General features: G+C 38.9%; 1 protein-coding gene across 1 annotated transcript in view; it reads left to right on the top strand.

Annotated features, from left to right (window-relative positions):
• Nucleotides 1-21,578, top strand: part of TRPM3 (transient receptor potential cation channel subfamily M member 3) — a 399,584-nt gene that overhangs the window by 371,850 nt on the left and 6,156 nt on the right. The window contains exons 22-26 of the mRNA XM_062019433.1: nt 1,775-2,026; nt 7,272-7,446; nt 16,295-16,445; nt 17,008-17,207; nt 18,347-18,479. Coding sequence (XP_061875417.1) covers nt 1,775-2,026; nt 7,272-7,446; nt 16,295-16,445; nt 17,008-17,207; nt 18,347-18,479 — 911 coding nt within the window. The remainder of the gene's footprint in view (nt 1-1,774; nt 2,027-7,271; nt 7,447-16,294; nt 16,446-17,007; nt 17,208-18,346; nt 18,480-21,578) is intronic.

Raw genomic sequence — 21,578 nt, forward strand, 5'->3', positions numbered from 1 at the left:
GTCTTCTGACATATCTTAAAGTCCAACTCTATTCCTTGAAATATGGCACAGAAACTGAAGTATGTTTCAAGGAGAGGAAAAGGAGATTCATTATAATAGAGTGGACAGGGAGACACGGTGATAACATGGGAACGGAAAAGGCAACGTTCAAATCCTTACCCCATCCCAAATACAATTAATTCAAGTATCTCATGCAAACACTTTTTTAAAAACCCAGACATAGCTGGGGGGAAAATTTGAATCCATATTGAATCTTGAAGCACATTTCTAATATTATTCCCTCCTTTTAATCTTGAAAATTTTTAATATGTCAAGCAATATCATACATCTCCCCAGAGATGCTAAAGCAGACACGTAGAGCAGGGACAGCGTTTAAGGTGGTGCTCAGCCTACAGACAGAGAGAAGTTGCCCCTCGTGGTCTCTCCCACTTGCTGTACCACTCTGCCCTTTTCACTTGGCCAAATGTGCATTTATTCCGCAGTGACATCAGAGGCCAAATTCAGCCCTGATAAAAATGGACACAAGTCAAATTGGCCTCAGCTAAAACAGCACATTTGTACCCCTAGGCTGAATGTGTTACCGTCTACATTTGTATTTTCTGCAGCAAATGCTTTTGAGGTCTAGACTAAAAGTGGTCTTGCAACAGCCACTTAGACTTCAAAGACAGACTTCAAACACTGTACGGTAAATTCTACGTTATAAATAAAAAGAACAGAGGGAAAGACACTACTTGTGTGTCCTATAATGAGTGTACTTCACTAACACCAAGTAAAAAGGAAAATGGTGTCAGTAGACACGTGAGCACTCTGCAACACTGATGGACACAAAGCATTGCCGGCTCAGTAGATGAGAGGCTGCTGGCAGGAATTGTTGTGTGCCATTCGTGTCTAATCATTCACCCCAAATTGTCCTTTCCACAAAAGTTTATCAAGAACATTTTTCATAATGGATTTCTAAGCAGATGTTGAAGATTGTTCACAGAAGATCAGCCTAAAATTCATTCTGAAAATAAATTATATGAAAATTATAAGAATGGCATTCATCTTTTTAAGAAACTGTGTGAGTCTGCTCAAATGTTCACAGGCTAAATATAGAAAATTAAAACAAACAGCTTGCTACCTCACTAAAAGCTAGGAATTATTCATAGAAATCACTTGGGGAATAGTTTCAACAGTATCTCAGGAAAACAATCAAGTCTCCCAAATGATCTTGCAAATAGAATGATGATAAATTCATCAGGTTAAGAGTAATTATTTTTGTGAATTATAGTCCCAGTTGTAGAACTTAATTTCCAAAACCAGATCCAAGTAGTAGCTAGTATCTCTCTGGATTAAATGGTAAATCCAGGTCTTTGTGGTTGTTAATTATTTCTTGACAGTTTGATACACATTCTAGAATAATTTTCTGTAATTCTAAAGCTTCTTTAAATACTAATTTTCTGATGAAATATCTTTCTGTGATTCTCCCTCTATTACAAGTCTCTAAGTAGAGTCAATGACTTTGAAAAACAGAAAGATATACTTGTCTTTCTTCTGATTTCAGGGGAAGTTTCGAGCAAGTTTTTATCTTTTTTTTAAGTATATGCAGGCTATGAATGGTTGAAATGGAAGATTTCTCAAAAAAAACAGAGAGTACATGAGATATTTACATGACAGAAGTCTATCAGCTTTGCTCTTGGCACCTGTGTGGCACATATCTGTTTACTATAGACTTCATCAAGCTTAAATTAAAGACAGCTCACTCCCTTTGCTCTCCATGTCCTCTGTCCTTCAGATATTGATGTCTGAACCCGGGAAACTGTTACAGAAGGTGAAAGTTTGGCTCCAGGAGTACTGGAACGTTACTGATCTCATAGCTATCCTCCTGTTCTCCGTTGGGATGGTGCTCCGTCTGCAAGATCTGCCACTCCGGAGTGATGGCCGAGTCATATATTGTGTTAATATCATTTACTGGTATATACGGTTGTTAGACATCTTTGGAGTAAACAAGTATTTGGGACCATATGTTATGATGATTGGGAAAATGGTAAGAGAAGTTATTGTACTCCTGTGTTTTATCAGTATGTTCCAAACTCAATGTCTTTGGCCAATGATTTGTAGATATTTGCGGGTTTATTTTTTACACAATTTTTTTATAAACTATAAAACAGTGCCTTATTGACTCAAAATCCCCAGGACTGAGGATTAGACTCTCCCTGTTCTGTTAGATGATGTATTACTTGTCTTTCTCTGAGATCCTTCTTCAACAGCAAAGCCACTCATCTTACACATCTCTGCGTTATTTGTGGAAATTACAAAGACTGCTAATTCTGAACTGGTTGTAAAGCAAAGTGGTTTCTTAAGGTGGCAAAAAAAAAAGTGGTTCAAAAGTGATTCAAAGCTGTAATATGATTTGGACTATGACCTTTCTGTAGTTTGCTTTGTTTCCATATGTTCTTCCATCTTTACGGTTCAGGTGTGTCCATGTGAGATGAGGAATCCATTTGCATTAACTGCAGCCTCTGTTCCCTGGCCACACCACACATGCATAACAGGGCAAGAGTATGAATAGTTTATGTAATAATAAATGCATACAGGAAAGACCAAGAGATATTTTCTGCCAGATGTGTAGCTTTTGACTTTTTGGCCTTTTCTTTTTACTTTTCAGTAGAAAATTTGCATTAAGTCAGCATTTTGCTCATACAAGTGAAATGAAATGGCTAAGTTTACCAGTGCACAACCCCGATATTTTACTACCTGCACAAGTAACTAATATACATGCTTATGTTTTATATGCAGCTATCCAGCTTCTGTTGGATAAATCATGGCTGTTTCATGTATTCTAGGGTTTAAGATTCATTTTTTAAAAGAATTGGATAAAAACTCCTTGAAGCTGCACTCAGTAAAAAAAAAGTAACCTAAACACAAATATTACTGCTGTCTGATTGCTATGTGGGCAATAATCAGCAAGTGCAAATAGGCTGTTGTGTCTGCCTAAATAAAATACCCAGCCACTCTCCCTCTCCATCAAAGGAAAATGAATGCAGGGACTACAGTCCTTCCTTGATATTACATTAATCACAACAAGCTCAGTGATTCTAAGCAGGTATAAAACTGAAATGCAAAACATATGTCGAGTACAGCTCCCTGCCTAACAGTTGACAGGGAAACCCTTGTTTTATCTCTTCAATTTATCAGCTTTCAACTCCAAACCCATAGTCTTGGGCTTGACAAATCAAGAACAGCTTAGTGGGTGGGAGCGGGGAATTGCAAAAAAAAAAAAAGATAGAAGGAAAATCCAAAAACAAGTGGTTGTTGAACCATTATATCCTGCAAACAGGATTTTGACCTTCCTTCAAGAAAGTCAATAGAAAGTTGATGGGAAGGATTTTACAGAACTCCAGAGGTGAAAACACTGAATGGTTCTTGCTGGAGATTACTGTAAAGGGACAGCAGGACAAGAGAATGGGCCAAAGACCAAAGGGAAAATACTGCATTATCATCTGTTTCTTTCCTGCCCCACCTGGACTATGTTCTTCCACCAGAGTAATCTGGTGATCACTGGAGCTCAAGTAGTACATAGTGTATAAATAAACTCCTAAAAACCAATTGTCCACCTAGTCAGCTGCGTTTTTCACAGGTGCCTCACACAGAAAGTTTCAGAGCTGTGGTACTAGCAAAGGCAGTCTGAAGACCAGTTCATTAGCAAACAGATTGGCCATGAATAACAAACTTCCAGTAGTCAATGTTGTGGATGGCTGATGGGAGCCCAGCTTCACCAACAGTATAAGCAGTGGTTGAAGTCAGAAGGATAATATAATTTTCTTTCCTTTGTCATCCTCACACATACAACAAATCAAACCTCACTCCACTTTCTGTGGAAGATAAATGCAGGAAAATCACTAGCCTCTGTAGGCTCAACACCCACTCAGAGGGTGTTGAATTTAGCTACCACAGTACTCTGGAGGTGTGGAAAACTGTTAAAGAAGGGAAGCTCTTTTATTTTGTGCCTTCCTGTTATTTGATTTTCATACCTCATTCAACTTTCCATGTACTCAGCAACTCTTAACACATTCACTTTGCCCACCTAGGCAAAGCCCAACTGGTTTGAGTGGCAGAAATTTGCCTCTCATATCTATTTTCTGTCCAGCTTCCTCCCCTGTGTAATGGCCAGACCATTTATATCATACACAGTCATCCCTGGGAATTGCTCCAGACTGCAGTGGACTTCCTGATGTATTTTTGTTTGCATCATGTGTCCATTTACCTCCTTAGATTCTGTCTTTTTCATTTCATGATCTTGCAAGTACCATTCAGTGCTATGGAGAACATCAAGCTAGTTATGCATAGTTTTACGGAAGCCCATCACAGCTGATGAATTCCTCAACAGACCTTATTTGATGCCTGACCTTTCTTCCTGAGCTTCTATTGTGACTTAGTTTTAGACTCAGGAGGAAGATTACTTCATCTTCTCAATGCTAAATAATTTTTTCATCACTGGCTTCTACACTGTAGCCAACAAGATAGCTCTAATAGATTTTACCTCTGAGCACTGTGAACAAATATGCAAGTGAAACCCACTAAGGAGGCAGAATGAGCTGGAGCAGTTTAAAAGCAGAGGGCGAAAGGAAAGACAAAGAGAGGAGGAGGAAGCAGAATGGCAACATTTATTATTGAATGCTAATTTCAGGAACAGAATATGTTTATTATAATGTGCTTTTCTGATCTCTGAGCATTGGTAGGTTTACTCCCCTTTTATTTAGGAATAAAATGAAATCGCTGAGGCATACCAAGAGAGTCAGAGGTATATCAATTCCCCTACTGTATGGGAATGTCTGCATTTTCTTAGCTTCTCTGCACCAAGAAAGGGGAAACAGAGCCAACTTGTTTATAAAACCAACAGCTCCTCATTTTATCACTTTTCTAAATAGGTGACTAATGATTTCTCAAAAATGATTGAAATTCCCTTGTTAAAATAACAGTTGTCATTTGACCCCACAGGCAAAAGGGCCTAACGCAATGCCCATTAGAGTCAGTGGAAACTCACTCATCTATTTCACTAGTTTTCAGACAAGCTATTGAGGTTTTGGAAAGATACCCAGCTGAGGGAGGGAAAAGCTAAAATGCAACTTGAATAGAAAATAACACTGAAAATGTTATGTCTTGCAACATAAAGCCAAACACATGTGATTCCTGATCAAAGACACTGAAAGCCTTTAAGAAATTGCCTTAAATTGCCACCAAATATTAATTAGATTTATTTGCCTGCATGACATTTTAAAATAGGTATTTTGTTGTATCATACCTTGTTTTCAATTTCTACCTGAAAAAAAAGTTTTGTCAAAGAAAGGAGGAACCAGGTTTCATCTCCTAATTCCTTCTCTAAAATCAGTAAGAAATTAAGGTAATTATGAAGCTTTCCTTTTTCAGGATGCTCTCTGAGGTGTAATGATCTCCAATTCCTCTTCAGTCAGGTTTTCTTGAGAGATTCATGTTCTGAATAACATAGGATTTTTGGTGACTTACCAAGTGATCCTCTTTTGTGTCCCCGGGGTTTGGTTTCTCCCTTCCCTTCCCTTCCCTTCCCTTCCCTTCCCTTCCCTTCCCTTCCCTTCCCTTCCCTTCCCTTCCCTTCCCTTCCCTTCCCTTCCCTTCCCTTCCCTTCCCTTCCCTTCCCTTCCCTTCCCCTTCCCCTTCCCCTTCCCCTTCCCCTTCCTTCCCCTTCCCTTTTTTCTTTCTCCTTTCTCCTTTCTCCTTTCTCTTTCCTTTCCCTTCCTTCCTTCCTTCCTTCCCTTCCTTCCTTCCTTCTTTTTTCTTCCATTTTTTTTCTTCTTTTCCTGCATTTTCTATGCACCTCAAGACTTGTTTTCCCCTGCTCTTTTTTCACTTGTCCCCATTTTCTTCTTTGCACCTCCTTGAGTCTCTCCTACCAAAACCCATATCTTTCTCCTACATTCTCCCAACAAGGATTAGAATATCCTTTTGTGTTTACCCCTGTGTATCTCTCTCTTTTCTCTGTTAGATGCTTTCTCAGTGTTTTTTTGACCTCAGGCCTCTCTCCTTGTGCTTTAAAACTGAAGAACCCCTGCAGCAGTGCCAGATCCATCTGCTGCGAGTCCTCTCTTCCACCTGCTCTTGTCAGAGGAAGACCTGCTCAGGAGCTGTAGCAGGTCCTCCATGGAGTGATAGGACCACAGGCTAAGGTGCAGGTTGGTTGCATGCCTGCCTCACAGGGAAGGTAGAATGCAGCTGAGCCAGAAAATACAAAGACTGAAGAAGTTAAAACGTGTAACATTTAGAGGAGTTTTGGATCAAGTTGCAATGAGAGACAAAAGTTACATCAAAGCTGTAAACCTGTAACTAAAGTTTTTAAAGGGATCTTACCAGAGACCTTATAGAACTACCATTTTTTTCACTTTCAAGTCATAATGCATTTCTACTGCACCCGCTTGATGCCTATTGCACTGCTCTCTGGAGGGTCTTTTCTAGCATAGCTCTTCTAATCTTCAACCACTTTTCAGCATCTCGTAGGATTGCTGTCCCACTTTTTCAGAAACATTTTGAATGGGCAGGCACTGTTTGCAAGGACTAATTAAACTTGTGCATATGCTAACGAGGCCATCAACAATGGAGAAAAATAGCATTGAGTTATCTGCATTTTCATTTTCTTAATATGGCCTTTGTCAGACTCCCCCATCAAGCTGATCTCTACTCCAGTCAGTATCACAGCTTTCCTTTCTCTCTGGTTACCACTATGGTGTCCCTTATGTTGCAGTAACAGGCTATTCTGCCACCCATTACTCCTTATGTTAGATACAGCTTTCTTCCTTTGCTCCAGGACAATGACCACCAGCGAATAAAATAATCCATGTCAGCTCTTTTGTTTTGGTACAGTTTCCACTAGGTGCCTATAAACAATACATGATCTAACGACCCTTGCCCAGACCAGGCTGTTGATCCACTGAACCTATGCTCTTGTTCAGGCAACTGGTGTGACCAGATGGTATCTTGTATTTTCAGACCTATTCATAACATTTAAATTGTTCTGACAATTGAATATCACTGAGTAAAACCAAGGACACAATAGTACCACTTCACATTCTTTGAAAATTGAATTTATTATGTGTAAAACTGAAAATGGCTTTTAAAAATTATTTGGTTTTTGAAATTCTGATTCTGAGATTTACAAACTTTTTGTTTTGCAGCATGTAATGAGGGATATGGACAAATAAGTTCCTCTAACTATTGTCTGTTTTCTCTCTTTCTCTCTATTTTCCTGTCATTACATTCAGATGATAGACATGATGTACTTTGTCATCATCATGCTGGTCGTTCTGATGAGCTTTGGTGTCGCGAGGCAGGCTATTCTCTTCCCTAATGAGGAGCCTTCGTGGAAGCTGGCGAAAAACATTTTTTACATGCCCTATTGGATGATCTATGGGGAAGTGTTTGCAGACCAGATAGACCGTAAGCAAGTTTATGATTCTCATACTCCAAAGTCAGGTATCCAACTTTGAACAGATGATGTCCTATTAGATCATGTGTTGTGTGCTCAATAAATGGCTCAGGGATAGAGGAACTCCTTCATCACAGAGAATGGTCAAAAAAACATTTTTTCAGTTTCAGAATATGCTTCTGGCATCACTTCACAATTATTTAACCAGAAGTCCGTAGTGCCAAGTTATCTCGCATATAAAGAATGTTTTAACATTCCTGTTTATCAGTTGAGTGACAGGGATACCGTCCCAGGTATCCATCATGAGTTTGTTGGTATACTTGGGATATTAAAAGTTACTTCTTTTTTTTCTCATCCAGTGGTTTGATTTCAGACCTAAATACTTTTTACCTAACTTCATACTGAGCATCAAGTCTAATAATACTGGGTTAGACCTTCAGCTCCCACACTTCATGAGGATCTAATCCATTGTGTTTTCTTTTCTCTGTTACCTACCCACTGCCACCACCTTTACACTAAACCATGTGATGCAATTCTCTGGGCATGTTAGATCCATTATTAGAATTTTGCTTTTCGTATTTATGGGATGGCAGGATTGTGCTCACCTCAGTGCAAGCAGAACAAAACCCAGTACTTCATGTGCTGTCTCCTCAGGATTCATTTGTCTGGTGATCAGGAAAATGACAGTTTTCTGTTTGAATTGGTGCCACTCAGTGCATCACGCCAAAGGGCAGGGGTGATCACGAGTAATGTGATAGCTGAACAAATTAAGAATCACAGACAATGTACCTTTAGCAAACACTGACATGCAACTGGTGTACATGATTCCCACCTGAATATACGTAAGCCTTGGCAGCATTTAGGAGTATCTTTCCAGTGACAGATGACAACCACTAAAGCTCTTTTTAGGGTGTTCCTTTTTATTTAGGAAAGGATAGTGTTTTCATAGTTTATCTTCTGCTTGTTCGTTATTGAGCATGTTTGAATGGAGAGAAGGTGCTGATTTTTCCTGAGCTGGATAATGTAAAGAATTTATCTATATCATCAATAATTCCCCCAACTCAACGTAATTTCAGATGGACAGATGTATGCATATCACATGGCAGATATTTTGGCAATTTCTATGTTCATTTCTTCTTCCTGGTTAACACAGAATCATTACTGTGGCTACAGATGAAAGCTCTTCTTTATGTTTACTTCATTACTTTGTTTTCAGAGGCAGCATGACATGCAAGGAAGTAAACAGATGCCTAAAATCAGAAGGCTTCTCACTGAGTTTAGCTTTTTACCTGAATCCCTCATTTCTGTCATTTTCCCTTTCATTTTTAAAAATTCATTTCATTCAAAAGACAAAATAGCTGGGGATATAAAACTGCATCTTTCTCCAAAAACATAATAGAGAGGTAAAGGTTTATCCCATTAAACTATTACATCCCTCCACAAGCAGAATTCTGTCTGTCCCTCTACAAGTGGCCATTTATTGACGTTGTGCTAAGTAACTACCATAGTGCAATAAATATGGTAATTGGCTGACTGAAAAGTCCTTGATATTTTTTTGTAATGAAGTGCTGATTATAGTTTAGAACCCCAAAACCAGATAAACTAAAGTGTCTTTGAATGAAACACGGTTTTAAATGTGAAAAGAGGGTGGCAGGCTCCATATCCTTGCATGAGAAATTAGGGATAGTCCTGTGTGTTACTCAGCTGCCCAACATTAAAAACTTGCAAAAAGATGCAGCATAATTACTTCTGAGGCTTAGAGAAAGCAAAATTCCTTATGGTTTCAGCTCCAACTATAAGTGTACACACGTTGTTTTTCTGTCTGTGTCACGGAAACTAGGCGTTGTAATGAAAGTGGTGATGCCAAACTGAAAAGCAGCACCTAGTTCCTCCTTCCTGAGAGACAGATGATGCAGGGAATTAGAATCTGCCACTCTTTCCGACAAAATATGTGCAATATGTCATTTCTGTCTGAGGCTCAGTTGTCTCAAAAATGCTACCTCTGGAATAGACTAAGAGCATGAGCAAATGGTTAGTGATGTTATTATGCAATCAGAATTATATGATTGGCACCCAAAAGGATACTTAAGTTTTTTCACTGTTTGGAAATTTGGTTTTATGCATATTTTTCCAAGTTGTTCTAAGCTAAATCAGCCACTGTATTCCTGTTTAGAGTACTACAGTGTTTGTACTTTCTCAAGTAAGATAAATGTTTTCTAGAATTGTTATGCTACATCTAATCTGCAATTTAATTTTACAGCTAGGAGCAGAATCTTTAACTAATATCATTTTAGTAAACCCAAAGAGTTTCTTTGTGGTTTTCTTTACTTTTGAGTGTTTAAAATTGCTACATTATTTTTAAGCTTGAGATTCATGAAAAATACTGATCTGGGAAGTGCACAGGCATTTGAGCCACACTCCTGGAGATTGTCCTAGTGCCTGAGAAATGTACAAAAAAAGTATGGTGCTCTAAAATTTCTACTTACTTTTTGATTCTTCTTTTTCTGCTGATTTGTAAAGCATGCTATTAAGGCTGGCCAGATACAATGTTTGGATTCATCTCATCCGCTGGCAGCCAGTCCACCCAATGGGTCAACTCTGTTTTTTTATCTCAACACACTGTACTGTTAAAACACTAGCTAAATGCCTCGCTCTAAAATAATGCGTCATACACATTTACATTTTTTAACCATGATTTATGTATTCACTTCATCTTTTAAATGCATATGTTAACTGCAGTGTGCATTACAGTGCTGTCAGCATGTGATCTCATCTTCAACTCAAAAGTGGGGACAGAATTATGTTGTCCCTTCTGGGAGTGTGAAAACACTCTTCAGTGGTGTCCTTTTTTTTTTGACAGTGATGTACATAAATACTGAATTCCTAGAAGTTCCTGACTATCAACCAATTGTAAAAGGGGAGTGGGAGGGAAAGCAGAATAAATCTTCTAACACTGTGTTCAAGTTTTCAAGTAAATTAAAAAAAAAAAAAAAAAAGAAAGAGCAAAACACATCTCAAAGTTTAGTTTCTCTCAGAGGACAATTCATAACAACCACATTAACTCGGGGAGGAAGGAGGCTCTGGGTCAGGGAACCAATGGTGGTATGCACAACCACCTCACTTGTAAACTGCGTTTCCTAATCCAGCTGAACCTTTTGCTGCCCAATGGGATGCACAGAGCAGAAGCCAGACACCTCCCTGCTATAGTGAATTCCCATCCAGAAGGAAATCCACAAATGCTGTAAAATCTGTCCCTCCATTCACCTCACTGACTTTGGCACTATTGCTGGCAATTTTATTCAAAAAATTCACAACATGATTGTCACACATGAACACACTGTGCTCTCACCTTATGAAGCTAATTTGCCCCTCCAGAGTACTATAGATACAGAAGAATTATAAGCAATATTGAAGAGGAAAGGATTATTCAGGGAGTGAGTTTGCTTGGTAAAAAAGAAAAAAAGTAAACAGATTACATAAATGGCAGTCACCTGTTGAAAATCAGCAGCAAAGCTCACATTTTCCTACATTCAGAAGGAAAAGCAACCGAGACTGCTGTTAGCCAGCAGAGGTTTGGGCTTTTTTGGATTGGTTTGTTTTTCAGATTTGTCTGGTGTCTCGCATGTCAGATTTGTGTCTGGATTTTTTTTCCAGCTATTTCAAATGCCACCTGGAATCTGAAGATCACTCTGAGTTGTGGTTGTTCCCTGGGCCTACTCCGTTATTGGAAAAATCTACATAGTTTAAGCAAAAAAGAAGGGACCTCCTTCTTTTTCAGTTGTGTTGGAAGAATGCCAAATAACTAGAATGCAGTTGTTTGAGAAGCTGAGAGATGATTATACATGGATTTTAACTATCCAATGAACTTAAGAGGAAAGAATAATTCCTACAAAATCCTTTGAAAAGAATCTTTAAATGTCTTAGTCTATTAGATTATTTTTATAGTTCTGGAAGGTTTCTTAGTATAAATGAAAATGTTATACTAAATTCCGTGTGACCCTAGAGGTTTCATACCTTTCATGTCTCTGTAGGACATTCCCACGAGGCCTGTCATTCGCGTGAATCATTCTGGAATTAGAGCAAACAGAACAGCTTTGCACAAAACAGAATAAATCAAACCTGAGCACTTTTTTCATAATTTGTTTTGAGTTTGGGTTTTGGATTTGTTTGGGTTTTTTTGCATCTGTATTGCAGCTCTGCGGCATAGGCAGTATTTTTAGCATTGTAGGACTAAGGCAGAGGACAAACTTTGTGTACAACCTACACACCATTTTGAAAGTCTCTCTGGCCTATATTGCAGTAGTATTCTGCTTCCTAGCACTTCTGTGAGGTTATGTTTTAGTTTCCACTTGTCTGGATATTTTTACTATGGGGCAGAGAAGGAAGGAGAAAGAACTAGGGAGAACAAGAGAAATACAGACATTGATTATAAATTATGGTTAAAATGCCATCAGATTGGAGAGGTGTTTCAAAGTCATTTTTTAGTGTGGCTTAGAACAAGAAACAACATGAAAGGTCATGCTGCTGTAGTTAGAGCAACTTTTTTGAAGCAGTGAAACACTCTTCAATTCCCTGGATGTTTCTGCTGATGAACAGAACAACAGTGTGAGATTCAGAGTTCTCAGAGTTCAGTATTTCTTCTGCCACTGCAGAAGAGCCCTAGGCAGCTCACTTAGCCTTCTTCAATATTTACCAGCCTGGCAAGTTGATAAAGTTGCTTGGACACTCGATTAAAAAAATCATAAAATGCCCTCCCATCCTCTGGGTTCAGAGACAATCAAAATTGTATGATGCCGATATACTCCCAAACAGGGTGATGAAAGTGCAGTTAAAATGTCCAGACTGGAAGGAAAAAGAAATCAAACAAACCAAAACCAAAACCCAACCCAGACAGGTTGGTTTGTTAGTTAATATGCACTTATTTGTTTCCTTAGTCTTTAGAATTTTGATCATATAAACTCATTCTGCCATTCTGCCATTTCAGTTTGTTTTGTAAAAGTGGTTTTCCCTTTTCACCAAAGGCAAAAAGCTGTTTGGTAACAAAGCACTTAAATTATGCAGTTTCCCCTCTCCATTACTTCCCACAACTACTCTGGAAGGGTGCAGCTGAGGGAAGTCGTGACGCAGAAATCTGTAAGCATTGTTTCCCAAGCCCTCCCCCAATACAGTAAAAATGAGCTCTGCCTGTGACATGACAGCAATTAGAGCAGAGAAAAATTCTTCACAAGCTATGCCACTGCTTTAGGCCTGAAACACAGAGAGGCATGGGTTATTGCTATCTTCTTTGCAATTATTTGCTGGCCAGGAAAGAGGAGGGGTTAGGAATGTGTCAGGAAAGACCCATGCAGGAAACTGTAAATGGGAGCCAGGAAGGAAAAATAAGCATAGGAGGAGATTATGAAAAAGGGAACAAGAGATGCAAAAAATATGTACATCCACAGATGTCAGGATGCAATATTTGAAAGCTGAGTGCAATTAATGCATGTAACTGAATTAAAACTCCAGGCATTTATTATTTTCTAAAGCCAGAGTTCAGGACATAATGTCCAACCTTTATCCAATGACCTGTAGGTATCAGATTGACAGGATTTTCCAGTTTCCTGGAACAGGCATATAGTTACACTAACAGAATTTGCTTCAGTAAAATCTTTCACTACAATTAAGTACTCCATGTATTTTTTGTTAAAGCAGGGCTAATGTAAAAAGACAGTATGTTTTCATATGTTACAATTGTGCTTTGAAAAAGCCTGTTACCACAATGTGGTACTGCACATACTACAAAAAATACTGCATTTTTCCAAACCTAATAAAAATGGTCAAACTGTGTTATACATGAAAAGCATGTGCACGTCATTCATGGACAAGGCACAGCACTCAGTGAGTAAAAGCTTTGGCTTCAGCCAGCATTACCATGGTGAGAGTCCCTGGACACTGTCACAAATCAAGTGGATACCCACTGCAGTGGAGCCCTACGCAGGAGTGAAGCTCAAGGGAAGGAACAGCACTGCAAGGCAAGGTGATAAACCTTGCATGGATTAACATATCATGCATATGTACTGTCTTGTCCTGCTCATTGGGGATCTTGCTGATGTAATTCAGGTGCTCTTGCCCAAATTGTGAGATCCACAACTGGCCATTATGTTGACACTTGTGCAGTGGCATATGTGAACTACGGGGAAGTGAATGACCCCAGCTGACCCTAACAGGGAGATAAGACATGCTTGGGACTCTGCATACTTGGATAAGGGAGGCAAACTGTCCCAGGTTACCACAACAAAGTCTTCTCAAACCCTACAAGCAGAAATCAAGTTTCTTAAATATAAATATCTTCATTATCTAAATAGACTATCATTGCTACTTTTAGCCTCCTGTCAGTGTCCTCTGTGCATTTGCTCAGATAAATTTCTGTTTCTGGTTTCTTGGAAGCAATTATTTTAAACTGTTTATTTAATAAGGAAAAAAAAAATCCTTTCAAATTACAGTTACAGTTTAAAGTTGGAAGATGATGTTCAGTGATGTGCAATGGAACACATACTTCTGCATTTTGGACACATATCATACATTTTCTCCTGTAGCTGAAGACGTGAAAATTAAGTGGTGGCTTAGTTCTCCAGAAAGAAAGGCATGACATTAACATTCCTTTATTATTCAAAAATTGTTGCCACAGTAGCACACACAGAAGAGAAAATTGTTTGCAAACCTTCAGGACAAGCTGAGCATCTATGTATGTATAGAACAGACTGTGGGAACTTATCTTTGTAGGAAGTCTAATTTGACCCACACTGTGTGGTATACCACCAACAGGGATGCATTAATGGTATTCTAAATACTCTGTTGTAGGCAAGTAAAGTTGGAGAAATAATTTCTGTCTTGGCAGTTGTCAATGCTGATTATTTCTTTAAATTAAATTCTCCTTTTTTTAATAGCAAAACTGGGATAATGGAATTGTAACCAATAAACCCAAGCTGAGTTTTTTATCTTATAGATCTGAGGTTTAAAATATTCTTTTCACCAATTTCTCTCATTTCCACAAACTACATTATTTCTTGTGTTTCTCAGCACACAAGAGGATCACAGGTTTCATCATCTGATTAGAGTGACTATTTCGTTACTGGTGAAATCATGATAGGTCTTGGTACTGTGTTGTGTCAGACTTTGTAGCTCTGAACCAGCATGTGAGCAAGTTAGTGTCTCTACACAAACGGAAACGTAAATCTCACAGGCTGCTGATACCAACAGGTATTGAATGTCCCAGATTCTGCTGGGTGAAGGCTGAGTGCACGTAGTACCGCACTCACAGCAGATCACAGGTGGCAGTTTGAATGTTAAAGTGAGACTTCTTCTTAGGACAGCGCAGGAAATGTGAAATCAGCACTAACATAAAACAATCTTCAAGGTGATGCTTTCTGAAAAATAAAGAACTGTGTTACTTTCAGCCTGTTTCAGTAATAAAAATGTAAGTAGGAAGGACTCTGGGTCCAGACACAACAGAGCTGCTTATAAAAGTAGTACTGCTTATATTTGGCTTTGCCATTTCTTTTTCCATGAGTTGATTATTTTGGGAGAGTTCTTGTTTGAAGCTGTTGTATCATACATTCTTCTGTCCCATATGGCTATAATATTTCTATATATAATAGCCTAACAGTACCCAAAATCAAGTACCCAAACCACACCTAGAATCGTATTATTTTCAGTACAGACATCCAAGTTGGATCCCATGCTCTGTCAACTAAGTTCAAAGGACTTTTTTGAGAAGAAGTATTAGTTTGTATTGGAATTCACAGATTTCTTGACATAAGATGGAATTTCACAAAACACATGGCATTGACAAACTTTGCTGTCCGTGAAGTCAGTGGGAAGCTCTCACTGATATCAGGCAGAGCTGAGCCAGTGCTGGGCACTTTGAAAATTCCTCACTTAAACTGATTTTTGGTGGGGACAAAGGGAAGCTAGCCATAGTGCTGTACAAAATTTACTAAGATGGTTTGTGCATGTAAGCTTCTGCTTCAATTATTTTTATTGAAGAGGTGATTACAGAGGTACTTAGGACCACTAGGACTGAGGCTAGAAAGACATAAACTGAGCCTATGCTTGCAAATGCAGATCTTACGCCACAGCCCATGAAGTCACATAAAAAATTAAGCAAGGAAAGCTATTTCACCATGTTTTTGCTCTTCTTGCTTCATTAACATTTTGGTTTCAAAGCGTTTGGGCAAGAAACAGGTGGCAACACTGCTGCCTACATGTCCCTTTACCTGGTACAGTAAAGACTTGATAATCTTCCCACTTTCTAGGCATGCAGTCAAAAGTCCTCAGTAGCTGAGGGTTATTATGAATATGTCGCAGAGGGGCTCAGGGCAGTGCAATGCACAGCAATAAATGTCTACTCTAATTTACTTTCATGTAGTTCTTTCTTCTTTGTGGTATTTATCACATCCCTCTCCATCAATCAAAAAATACCAAGCTTTCACCATTAAGGAAATAATATGTAATTTTTTTTCAGGATTAAACATTTCGATCATTTTATTTGTACAGCTACTAATTACTAGCAGAGCAGCATGATATTTTAGCAGTATGAAACCGGGCAGCTTACTCACACCAGGCACATCTCTGGCAATTTCTGAGGGCAATATCTTGATACTGATTACAAATAGCATACAATAACAAGAACTTCAGCGTGTAAAATCCATGGTAGCAAGAGCAAGCTTTTTTGGGGAAACATCGATGGCACTGTGATTTGGAAGATATTGCTTTGGCAGGCAGGCCTGTATAAGTATCTATATATTTCTGTGAAAAGCATTGAAAAATATTATGTATTCCCATTTTGCTTTTTTTTATTATTATTATTTTTGTTCCCAGCTCCTTGTGGTCAAAATGAAACCAGAGAAGATGGGAAAATAATCCAGCTACCTCCCTGCAAGACAGGGGCATGGATCGTTCCTGCCATCATGGCCTGTTACCTCTTGGTTGCAAACATCCTTTTGGTGAACCTCCTCATTGCTGTTTTCAAGTGAGTGACACATTACAAAGGATGGACATAGAGAGGGTGGACATTATTCACAGCCTAAGAAGGCTACTAAGCTGAAGACTTTGGCTGAGTCCCATCTTCAGGGGGCGAAAGGGAAAGAGGTAGTAGCTTGTCTCCAGGGAATGAGGGAAATGCCAAGTTCTGCATACTGTCTCATTTCCAAGGACAGACACTTGATGGGAATCAGGGCAGAAAAGCCAAAAAAAAGGAGAAAAAAAAGTTCATTTATGGCATCATTCACTCCCAATATGGAAAACAAGAATAAGAATACTACCATGTCTCACTGGGTTGTTTTAAGGCTCAGTGGCTGTGCAGAGCAGACATAAAGAGCAGTGAGATACTTTAAAAGGCTGACATACCGTGCTTTGCCAAAGCACAAACTTATTAATTTCTCTTGTTCCTCTTTTTGCAACAAGGATACATTTGCCACTCTTAGCAAAACGTGTATAGTTAAGGTGCCTAGTTGAGGTGCTGTCATATCATCTTTGGAAAAGTATACAAAATGGTTTAAACGTGATATTATTTTTCTCTTCTTGTCTTCTAGCAATACGTTTTTTGAAGTCAAATCCATATCCAACCAAGTTTGGAAGTTTCAAAGATATCAGCTAATCATGACATTTCACGAAAGACCTGTTCTCCCACCACCTCTGATCATTTTCAGCCATATGACTATGATATTCCAACATCTCTGCTGCAGATGGCGGAAGCATGAAAGCGACCCAGATGAGAGAGACTACGGATTAAGTAAGCCTTAGACAATTTACAGAGTGGGATTTTCCAATGCCCTTGGTAATATCTGGTGTTTCACATGAATGAAGGCCAAGTCCGGCACCTTGATAACCTTTGCAGCAGAGAACTACTTTTAACTGCAGAAATCTTAGCTGAATCAGTGAGTTTTATCTACATTGCCCAACCCGTAGTTCTCCTCATAGCATAATGAGGCTACATTTCTCTGGGATTTTGGGAGGTTATTCTTGCTTTCTTCCTTCAAAGCAAAGAGCTTTTTTTTTCTATTGCTAAAGGCCTATTATCGCTGGACTTCTCCTAGTCCATCACACTCCCATATCTCAGTTTGATTTCTGAAAACAGAGAGACTGTTCCTACTTTATGAGTAAACAGCACATATTTCCCCCAGCACACTTTTTTTGCCTAGATAAGCTGAGAGATGGTGAGAAGCAATTATTTTCTAGACACGTGATCTAGGTGTAGTTTCTCCAGATACTTTAATATGAACTCTCATAAGCATGATGGAAGACATGTCAGACTACTTTGATAACGCTTTCTCTCCACTATCTGGTTCTTCAAAGTAGATCTCCATCTCTCTCAATGTATATACCACAGTCCCCTGATGTCCCCCCAGCTAAAAGATGTGCATCTCTTCCCAACATTATTCCATGCCACAGACCACTTCTCTGTGATGAGGGAGCTGGAGCCATGTAGTGGCTTTGGAGATGAAACTGCAACAAGACTGCTCTCCTCCTACTCACAGCTCACTGTCTGCCACAGACAGATATCAGATATTTCTACTGCCTGCAGATACCAGCTCTTGCCATGTCAAATAGGCTCTTATATTAGGTTACAGATGGGCTTTGGCTCCAACTATCTCTCCAGGACCTGACCAGCAGTTGTCTTTAGGTCTTGTGCAATCAAAACACATTCATGTTTGTTCAGCATTTACCTACATAAGTGTTTCTGTATCCAGAATCATATATCATTGAAGTCACTAATTTGGTAATTAGCTGCATCTATCTGTTTTTGTACCGAAAGGACTGATAAAATTTTGAAGCCTGCTTTTGAAACCTTAGTGCACAAATAAGAAGGATGTTTGTTAATTTTATGTATTAATCTTTGCCAAATTGACTTTTTTTCCATTATTTCTACAGAACTTTTCATAACTGAAGATGAATTGAAAAAAGTCCATGATTTTGAAGAGCAGTGCATAGAAGAATATTTTAGAGAAAAGGATGACAGATTCAATTCCTCCAACGATGAAAGAATCCGTGTCACTTCAGAAAGGTGCACTTTTTTCTTTGTTCTCCCATAAGTGGATCTGGAAATTTGCTTCTGTTCCCATTCTCACTCCTCGTTTCTTTTTCTTGAAAAGGGAAACATTTGAGATATTTTTAATGAGTTAATTAAAAGTGATAAAACGTGGTGAATTTCTTTTCTCATTTTCCCTTTTTTTGCTAAAGAAAACGTTCCTTAAAGATTTGAACGTATGAATTATTTAACCAGTTGCATTCAAACACAACTGACATAGTGAGAAACACAAGTTATTTTTGCATTTCAGTTCTTAAAGCAGAACTTTAGGGCACAAATGGTCAGAACACAACAGAAAAGTAAATGAGAGTTCCGTGATGAAAACTATAGCTTTAGCACTGACCTGCTAGCCATTCAGATAAAGAGCAAGCCTTGTTTCAAGATCACCTTGCTTGGTAAGCTAGTGAGTATTGAGAGCAACAGGGATTTTGACATTAATTTAAAAGGAACTAAACATTTCACCTACAGTAATGAAATGCACAGAGGACAAAGGTAACATGTTAATTTAGTTACCAGTCTTGAAATTCATCAGTCCTGAAAAATCATAAATCTGTCCATCTGCTGTGGTGCTAATACGCTTCCATCACACAGCAGCTAAGCAACAGAGTTCACTTTTCAGGACAGAGTTTGTAGCTTGATTCATATCACTGTTACCAATAAATATTTCAGGGCAGTATCCTGTCAGATGCTCATAAAATTTAGAAACCACTGAATACTCCATTCCCTGAACACTACACTTTAACATGAGTAACAGAGATCAGGTGAGTTGTCATTGCAACCGATTCCACAGATGAAACACTTTTCTCCTTATTCATAATCTTCTAGTACCAACCCTGATGCAGCTATGCCTAAAATATGTTTTCTGTAGGCAAGGAAACATAGTTTTTAATTTGGTTTTTAAATAAATCTATCCCAGAGCAGGATTAGCAGATATAATATCCTTTAATCATTACTGGAAAAAGCACTCCTAAAACACGTATTTTAGCAAAGGATATTAGAGGGGAAGCATAGTAAGGCATGGAATGGCTTCCCTGTAAAGAATGGCCAAGTAATCCAGCTCTACTTGGTCTGTAAGAGACAAATGAGGAATGAAATTACAGAGGTCCATATAATTAAGAGTGCAAGAAAAGAACAAGAAAAAAATCAATTGTTTGCTATCTCTCCCTTAACAAGATACAGAGGAGCAACATTTTCATCTAGCAGGAACCCAAGTTCAAACTAAACAAAAATACGTTAACTTTTCATGCAGTAAGTAATGGAAGAGAGCACATTCCTGAAAGCTGATGAGTTCTAAAAGAAACTGATGATGCCAACTAAAAGCCTACATGAGTTCAAACTAAGACTAGATAAGCTTATGAAAAAGAAATCCAATCAGGACTGCTAAATACATAAAGATCATACTGAGCCCATGAAGTTCCTGAGCAAAAAGTCTTGAGAGACTGAAGAATGTAAGAGGGGAAGAACTGCACATGCTTCAAGGTAAGATAGTGGCCTCAAGTGATCTGTGATCCAACTGAGTACCTATTTTTCTTGTATTCAGGTAGTCCAGTGGTAAGAGAACTAGCCCGAAAGTCATAGATGTAGGTTTAAATCTCTGTTAAAGCACAGCTCACCTTTTGGTGGCCAAGGAAAGAAGAGATCTGCTTGAAGCCTCTGTAAATACATAATCCAGTTGGGGCTTCCCCTACATTAGGCAAGATCTCTAAGTCCTTGAAAAGTAATACCTAACAAGTCTGCCATTGCACTCTGTACTGGACAATGTTTTATAAGAACACAGCCCTTATCTCTATTTTAAATGAACAGCTTCAAGGACCTTGTTCCAGAAAAACATTCATGATTATGAATCCTAAATGAAAACAAGCACCTGAGCCCCACAGTAAAACAATTATTTAAAAATGCATTTACCTTAGCCACCAGTGTAATATGGAAACTCGCATGCCCCAGCTCTGTGAGGGAAACCCAATAGCTACCACAAGGAGTACAGAGGCCACTCCTGAATCCACACACACTACCAGGACTTGCAGCAATGAAATCTCAGATTAATGTAGTTTCATCTCATAGTATCACTCTTCTATCCTTTCCAAACCAACTGCAATGCTCTGCCACGCAAGGTGAGGACAAATACTTCAAAGATCTGAGGACTACTTTAAAGGTGTTTGAGAAATCAGGGCTAAGTATCTTAAATGACACACAAATTAAAAAACTGGATACCCATGTCTGTCATTTTGCCTGCAATTATGGCCAAGGAAACAACCCTTGAAAGCAAATTTCTTTTTTTTAACCTGTGAAACAAACATTTGAAATCCAGATTGGCACTTTATGTTTTCTGTGTAGAGATATCTTTGTATAATTAATGAGATATAAAGCAAAGAAAACAGAGAAGATATGAGACTACACAGTTTATCTTCCAATATTTAGTCATCAGCTTCTGGTAGCAGACCATGCACAATACCTACATTACAGCCATGAGGTATCAGCTTAAGCATCTGTCCAACTAACTCAGCTTTACATGGTGTAAAATTGAACTGGAAAGCCCTGCAAATGTGAGTGAAGTTCCCGCTGAAGACCTTCCATTTGCAGGAAGCCAAGGATGCTGTTAGGCTCAAGGAGAAAGGAGGGCTGACAAGCACCTGAACCTGGACTGCCCGCTGACTTGCCCCTCCACTTATTTGGGATAGACTTACTTTAAGTAGCTCTTGTTTGCAGCTCAGAGTGACCCAGATCCTGCTTGAGGGAAGAACAACTGAACAGCAGAGGTGTAAAGCCCAGTATGTCTAGAAGACCGAGTAGGGGCCTAGCACTGGAAGGGAAACCGGAGATGTAAACAAGAGCCTTGCTTTGAGGCTCAGCCTAGGTGGACCCCAGAGGTACATTAGGAGTTTAGGAAAACAGAAGAGCAAGAGAGCCTAGGTTTTGCTGCATTGACCTGGGTGTAAATGAAATATTTCAGCTAAGTGGTCAGTGGCTGTGCTGGATCGGGACCACAGGATCAGGTCTGACTCACTTAAAATGAAATGCAGTTTATACTCTTACCTTGGAATAGTCCACTCTGACATTCTGTGGGGCCTGACATGG

This window comes from Colius striatus, chromosome Z (assembly GCF_028858725.1).
Source record: "Colius striatus isolate bColStr4 chromosome Z, bColStr4.1.hap1, whole genome shotgun sequence".
Lineage (NCBI taxonomy): Eukaryota > Metazoa > Chordata > Aves > Coliiformes > Coliidae > Colius > Colius striatus.